General features: G+C 44.7%; 1 protein-coding gene across 2 annotated transcripts in view; it reads left to right on the top strand.

Moving 5' to 3' along the window:
• The first annotated feature begins 318 nt into the window (after nucleotides 1-318).
• Nucleotides 319-7,683, top strand: part of LIN7A (lin-7 homolog A, crumbs cell polarity complex component) — a 120,429-nt gene continuing 113,064 nt past the window's right edge. For both annotated transcript variants that reach the window (XM_045082938.1, XM_045082937.1), the window contains exon 1: nucleotides 319-694. In XM_045082938.1, the coding sequence (XP_044938873.1) occupies nucleotides 613-694 (82 nt within the window). In that variant the 5' untranslated portion in view covers nucleotides 319-612. The remainder of the gene's footprint in view (nucleotides 695-7,683) is intronic.

Raw genomic sequence — 7,683 nt, 5'->3', positions numbered from 1 at the left:
GACCTAGTGACGGAACACTGGCCTTAGGTCCGTTATCCTGGATACTGTTATACCTCAACATTCCAAAAAACACTTTAACAGAAATTAACAGCAACTATAATGAAATCGTGACATTTCTGAACTAGAAGCGTTTTCCAAGGGGTGGAATTACTGGGTTGACAATTTCTCTTAATCTGAAAAAAAAAAAAAAAAAATCATCTTCCTTCCTCCCTCCCTCCCCCCCCCATCCCCTTTCGGTCTTCTTCCATCCCGAGAGACGCACGAAGACTCTGACGGTTTTTTATTTGAGTGGAAAGTTGAAAGAGAGCAGCACACACCGGCTGCACCCATCCGGCGCTCCTTGGGGTGGAATAGCAAAGTTCTAGGGCACAGCCTTCCTGCCCGGAGCCGGCGAGGCAGCCGCTCTCCGCTACCTGCTCAGCTTCACGCCGCATCTGAAGGTCCGCCCGCCGCGGAACAGTTGCGTCTCCATCTGGCTGCCAACCCACCCAAGCTTTCTTCTCCTCCACCACCGCCACCTTCCCTCCTTCCCCCCTCCCCCCTCCTTTCCGTCTTCCCTCTCCACCCCCGCCCCCAATCTCCTCCTCTTTTTCTCACTACAAGCGGTTGCTGATGCTGAAGCCGAGCGTCACTTCGGCTCCCACGGCAGACATGGCGACATTGACAGTGGTCCAGCCGCTCACTCTGGACAGAGGTAAGGGAGCGGCTCGCCCGCCAGGCCACTGCGTCCCCTCTGCCTCCCTCTCTGCCCCTGCCAACTCCCACCGGGACAGCCGGACGCGCTCGGGCAGGGGCAGCAGGGCGAGCGAGGACGAGCGAAAACGAGCGTAGAAGGCGTTCGCGCGGAGAGCAGGATACTTTCTTCCCCTTTCTCTGCCCGCCACGTCCCCACTGTCCCTGCACGCTGCGCTCGCCCGGCCCAGGGATGCCTTCCGCCGGGCTCTGGCGCCCCCGCTGCCACTCCCAGCCCCTCGCCCGGTCGCCTCCGGGCCGCCGGCTTTGTTGGAGCGGAGGCGCAGAGACCGGTAGGCGCCCGGGGCTCGGGGTTGGAGAGGGGCAGGGAGGAAGCTCGCCACGCCGGGCGAGGGCGCCTGCAGCCGGAGACCGGGGAAGCCTGGCGAGGAGAGCCGCCTGCCAGCCTGCGCAGCCCGCGGGCCCGAGAGGGAGGAAGTTTGTCCGGGCGCGCGGGGGAACGAAGGTCGGTAGGGCTGTGGCTGCTCAGGCGGCCGCCCGGGGGGCGGAGGAGGCGCACCCCGGGGTGGCCTGTGCCGGGGCGCACGGCGGCGGGGCTGCAGCGGCGAGGAGCTGCCCTCGGCCGAAAGGGCAACGCGGAGCACCGGCAGCAGCGCCCGGGCTGGGGGCGCAGCGTCGCTGCCGCCGAGCCCGACTCTTTCCGGCTTCTTGCTCCGAAGGCGGCCGGGGTCTCCTCTGCCCCTCGCCGTCCGCCACGCTCCGGTGGTGGCAACTCAGTTTCTCCTGCCCCGGCCAGCCACGTTCCTTCTCTCCCCAAACCCGGTGTCAGCGCCGTACCCCGGCTGCGGAAGGCGCTGGGACGCAGCGTGGACTGGCTTGAAATTCAACTTCTGACCCGCGACCCGGTGCGTCTTGCTCTCTGACTTGAATGGGGAAGCAGTGTGTGCTTCCTCCCAGGACCTCGCCAAGCCCAAGGCTAGAACCCCCCGCCGCTCTGCGGTGGGGTGGGGGGCCTCTCTGGAGCGCGCGTACGAGACTGTACCTGTGCCTGTGTGTTCGGGTTTCCTTTCTGGCTTCCGACGTCTAGTTATGCAGGCGCGGGAGTCCCACGACGCCGCAGCCGAGGACACCTGCTCGTCCCTGACCGCAGCAGCCGGATTTAGGACCCTGGGCGGCCATTTGGAAATGGTGTGCTCAGTCGGAGATGATTTAGTCCGATGTGCCTCTAAAAATATTCTTCCTAGCGGATTAAACTGGACTGTGGGGCAAAGCGAAAGAGCATCCCGCTGCGAGTACAGTGCAAAAGCCAGGGAACTCAGTGGGGTTTTAATTTGGAGAAACTGTGGATGACTTTAACGCAATCTGTTGGCGCCAGAACAGATAGTATGTAGTGCCCATAGCAACCTTATTTGGGGTAAGAGTAGAAAAATAAAAACCAAAAATTAATTAATTAACTAATTAATTAAATTTTAAAATGTAATGATTGATTTATGTTGGGAAACGTTGATTTGCAAGCCACTAAATTAATAACAGTAGTTAAAAAAACTCAGAAATCTAGGGTATCATGCATGATTTCACCCCAGTATCATCATCTACACTAAGCAGGATAAATACATTGCCACTAAGAGCCAGATGGCAAGCTATTAGAAATTAGGGATTTCCCACGAATTTCTGTTTTAATGTTATGAGCTCTTATATCGTCCCATTACTAAATCAGCCTTTAAACATCCCAAGTAAAACGACTATACTGGGAGAAAAAAACCAACTGCAAGAAAATCGCCTACCCGAGGAATTTTATATATTAAGACTACTAAACGTATTTCACCTCTTGGGTTTTACCTTAGCCCCGAGATTCCTGACGCAGTTGTGGAGAAGTGCAATCGGATGGGGATCTATTCTTAAAGTTTGTTCTAGCTCACAGCCAGACTGTACCTGTCCTTCCCAGTGTGATTAGGTCCATTTAGTAAGTAGCTCAAGAGGCAGAATGAGACTAGACGTAGCTGAATAAATTAACCAGCAACAAACTGCAAAGTCTGATTTGTGGATGATGAGTTATTGGCACCACTGCTGTCCATGAAGTCAGTGTGTGTAAATATTTTCCCCTCTACCTTATTAAAACATGATTAATTATTTGATTAATTGCATCATTAAACCAATGAGAGAAAGAGTTCTGAAAAATGTTCCTCCAAAAAAATGCAAGTCTGTTTAGAAAGGCAGCCCAATAATACTTATCTGGGCCCTATTTGGTTAAAACCGTGGTGCTTGCTTTGGATAGGTTGGTTAGCATCTTTGGGCATCAGTTTTCCTCTGTGTGCTCTAAGGAATTTGGATTAGATTATTCTGATACTGTGCAACTTTAGTAGTCTATAAGTCAATTAGTTGAAATTAGAACTCAGTTTCTGGTCATTTACTGGAAGATTTTCCAGATTAGTCCCTCTCCCAGGTTGTTTGAGTGACCTTTGATGTATCCAGAGGTCACCCACTGATTTGGCCCCGTCAAAGCATTTCTCATACGCTGGTGCATCTGTCTCCTTGCTGAATGGTTGCTCCTTGAGAGAAGAGACCATTTCTAAATTCATTTTCTTATTCTCAGTGCCTGTCATAGTTCCTGACTCACAGTAGAAGATCAAAAATTAATGTGAACTAAGGACTGCAGTAATTTAAACAATGTTAAAAGATAGGATTTAGCAGTGAACCAAGGTACAGTTCATAGATTCATGACATTTTGGTTCTGGGATAGATGGCAGGAAAAACACAGGCCAGTGGTTCTTAACCTTTCTTTCTCTCTATGTGCTTGACAGATTCCTATCAGTAACCATAGCTCACCAAAGCTGTCATTAGTAACCAAGGGGGGGGTTGGAGCAGGTAGGCAAAGAAGAAGGAAAGAAGATGCTTGACAAAGCCTCCCAAAGGCATCTCAGCAAATCGGAATGCATAGATCCATAATTTGATTTTTTTTTTCCTAGCATCTTTCCTTTTCAAGTGAGAAACATTGAAGAAGTAGAAAGTATTTTCAAGATTATTCTACTAGTTAGTGGGAGGTTTTATGCTAAAATTTAAATTTCCTTGTTTGATGCCCTTTGGCACCATAAACCGATTTATCTGGAATCTTCAGGGCAAAGGTTTTAAGCAAAGAAATCAAACCTGTGGATTGAAATTATGATTTACTCCTCCCAGAATTCAAAAGATATTACCTGAAACTAAGAAGCTCAGAAGTCTACACCAGCTTCTTGGACCTTGTTTGGGAAGCAAGATTTTGCCAGGACCAGGGTGGGCTCTGAAAAGATGAACACAGGGACCTAATATTCGAAACTCTTTTCTACCTTCCATTAAGACCTCATATTAAGCCTGTAAAGGCCTCTGGTAGCTATGGCCAGAGCTGGTTCCTGTTTACCCTGGTCCTAGTCCTTTGGATTCTTTACTCACTCAATGAATGCCTGGTATAAGGCAGACCCTACTATAGAAAGGTTAACTGGTTAACACGGTGGTGAACTAAACAGACATAATTCTAGTCTCCGTGGCAGTTAAAGACCATGGGGAGAGAGAGGTTATCCATATAAAAACATATGCACACACGCATACACAAAAAATTCACTCATGCAATAAATATTCATTCATTGAATGTTTATATCATATATGTTTAAACACATAAGGTATACATATGATATATTACTCTGTCTATATGTAATATACTATAGAAATACCAGAAACAAAAGTTTCTGCTTTTCTGGTCCTTAAGAGTGTCGTGGTGGAAACAGATAATAAATAAGGGGCTGATTAGTTAATTCAACAAATGAGTATTGAGTGTCAGCCTTATGGAAAGCATTATTTTCAGCTTTGGGGCTAATGAACAAAAGAGATAAAGTCTAACAGAGTCTACACACTCATGAGTGAGACGAAGAACGCATTCACGTACAATGCCACCAAGAAGAGCTAAGACTGGACCAAGGAGAGTGGCAGGGGCTGCTCTTGTGGATGCGAGAGTCAAGAAAGGCCCTCCCTCCTGGACTGATGACATTTGAGAAAAGATCCAAAGGAAATAAGGAAGCTAACTCTGCAGACATGGTGGGGTGGAGTGGTGGTGATGGGGGGTGCCCTCTGCAGAAGGATGTTATCTGTGCGTCCTAGGAACATCACGGAAGTCTACATGAAAAGGAGAGCCAGGGAAGAGTGGTGGAAAGTGAATGTGTGAAAGTTGGTGGCCAGGAACCAGATGATGTAGGTTATGATGTGGATTTTAGATTGGTTGAAAGTCTGAAGACAGAAATGATGGGAAGATGGAAAAGAGTGTGGGGAAGGACCTACTTACATGGTGTTAGGCAAGGGAAGGTCATGAGAAAAAGCAAAATTTAAAAAAACTGAGTTTTGATGTATTAATACAATTTTTAGGAACAACATTCTGGATAAAGGGAAGAATACACATAAAAGCAACTTGATTGTGTAAAGCTTGGCTACCATTCCATTAATACATCTAGAACCAAACAAATGATCCAAAAGAAGAATTACCGAGAAGTAGTAACACTCCAAATGTGCCTCTGAGGATAGAAATTTGGTTTTAAGTATACCAAGAAAATCTATAGATCAGCTTTTTCTTCTTATTGCTGGGATAAAATATCATATAATTAGATTTTTCTTTTTTTTTTAAGATTTTATTTATTTATTTGACAGAGAGAGATCACAGTAGGAGAGAGGAAGGGAAGAGATCACAGAGAGAGGAAGGGAAGCAGGCCCCCTGCTGAGCAGAGAGCCCGATGTGGGACTCGATCCCAGGACCCTGAGACCATGACCTGAGCCGAAGGCAGCGGCTTAACCCACTGAGCCACCCAGGCGCCCCACATATAATTAGATTTTTAAAGACATACTGAGAGCTGTAATGTACACATCACTATGCGTAAATCTACATGTTGAACCCAAGTGGTCATACTATGAGATACAGTCATTTCTAGTCTAATATTTTATATTAGACAGTGATGTAGAAAGTAGTACCTGTAATTTACCCCTGTGGCAGAGAGAAGAGCCTGATAAGGAGATTAGTGTGGAGTCTTCTCTGCCAGAATTTAAAATGTTTATAGCAATTCTTCCCTACACCAGAGGTTAGTTTGTCCCTGATTATAATCTCTAAAACAGGGAATGACCTTCAGCTAAACTCAACAGAACAAGACAGGATGCAATCCATGACACTTAACACTTTCGTAACAAGGGACACAGGAATACTTCACTACATTCAAGACTTCATGGATTTAGGCACTTTCTTAAATACAATAGCTCCAACTCTCCTTCACTTTCCATCTCAAGGTCAGAAAAGATAACACAACTGAATTCTTCAAAATTTCACTTCTTTCTACCTCCCCCCTCTAACTTTGATCGGAATTGCTTTTTCTTTTCAAATTAAGGCTTATAAACAAATAATACAAAAACAGGTCTTAGAGAACTGTGGATAAATAAAACAATTTCTAGGTGTGATTAAAATTGTATCAACTTTTGAGACTTTGCTAATGACATGATTCATAGTTTACAATCTATGTGAGGTGCCTCCATAAAATAAAACATTGGTATCCCTGAGTTAGATGCAACTTGGATAAGTCACAAAAGTATAAATGGAAATCTTGATTTCTTGGTTTCTGAAAAGAGTCATAATCTAAGATATTGATTAAACAAATCTTGCTGTGTTTTCTCCTTAAGAAAATGAAACTTTTAGTCCTTTAAAAATTAAGAGCTTTTATTTTGTGGATTTCAACTTTATGAAAAAAAAAAAGTGCAAAATTGAATGCAAATGAAAATCCCATGGGTGCCACACTTTTCACGGGATGTATAATACATTAAAATTTTCTTTCTTTTCCTTTCACTTTTCAAGGCATTCAGAGCTTATTACTTTATGTATCTCCCATTTCAGGCCTTGGGCAGCCCTATAGCTTTCTAATCAACTGTATTTGCCCATTTTTATAAAATCTGCATTTGCCTGAAATTGCTTTTGCTCACAGTCCAAAGGGGCTTGCCCTTCCTCGCTCTCCTTGCTATTTCTTTTAACATGAGGAGCGGTAGAGGAAAATGGAAAACAAAAATTAAGGTAGTTCTTCTGTTGTTTCACACATGTATGCCGTGATGGGGAGGAAGAAGAGGGATCGACATTGTCTTATGGCTCTGGTCCTAAAACCTCACATCAGCAGCCAAGTATGTTTTCATCTATAAACATTAAGTGCTTGCTTGATTTCTCGTATTTTCTGTGAGCTTCACTACACCTAAAAATTTAATTTTTATTGAACTTTTTTTTTGACAAATCAATATCCGAGTCTTTCATTCTTCACTATATAGTTAGTTGCACAACATTTTCCAGGAGTCAGAATTACGCCACATCCATCTTCTCTTTTCCTTTGATAATGAAAAGTGGCAACAAGAAGGTCTCAAATTTTAGAAATCTGTTGATTATTAAAAAAAGGTATTTTGCATGTAATGGGAGCTTTATGTACAGTTTTAAACCTGAAAAGAAACCAAGAAATTAATGATAGAGCTTCCAGAAAAAAGAAAAATATATCTGATATGTACTCTGGGTTGGCGCAGTAGCTATTCAAACCCTGAGACATTTTTGGTGTGCTCTAGTCATTTGTGAAACTAATTCCTTTGCTTTTGGGGTGCTTCCTGGGCGATCACAACTAGGGCTAGTAAGGAAAAGGAAACATGGAATGAGTAGTGTCAAATGGGTATTGGGTAATACTGGGTATTGGGGAAGCTATTATAGGTGCAAAGCCAATACCTCTTGGAGAGAATTCTTTTCTTAGTCCTGATATCAGTCTATTAGGATACAGGCTTCATCAGATCAGGGCACTGGCCTCGTTTATGTAGAACTCAACACATTATCTGGCACAGAGTTGGCACACTCCTAATATTTGCTGATTGAACAAACGGATGAAATTGACTTAGCTGGACTGCCTCTCCTGGACACATCTGTAATGCTTACAAACAAAAAACAACAACAACAAAAGAACCAACCTT

The sequence above is a fragment of the Mustela putorius genome, unplaced genomic scaffold (assembly GCF_011764305.1).
Source record: "Mustela putorius furo isolate JIRA1106 unplaced genomic scaffold, ASM1176430v1.1 tig00000640_pilon_pilon_pilon, whole genome shotgun sequence".
NCBI classification, from domain to species: Eukaryota; Metazoa; Chordata; class Mammalia; order Carnivora; family Mustelidae; genus Mustela; species Mustela putorius.
Note: the sequence above shows the minus strand (reverse complement) of the source record. Positions and strands in the feature narration are given on the sequence as shown.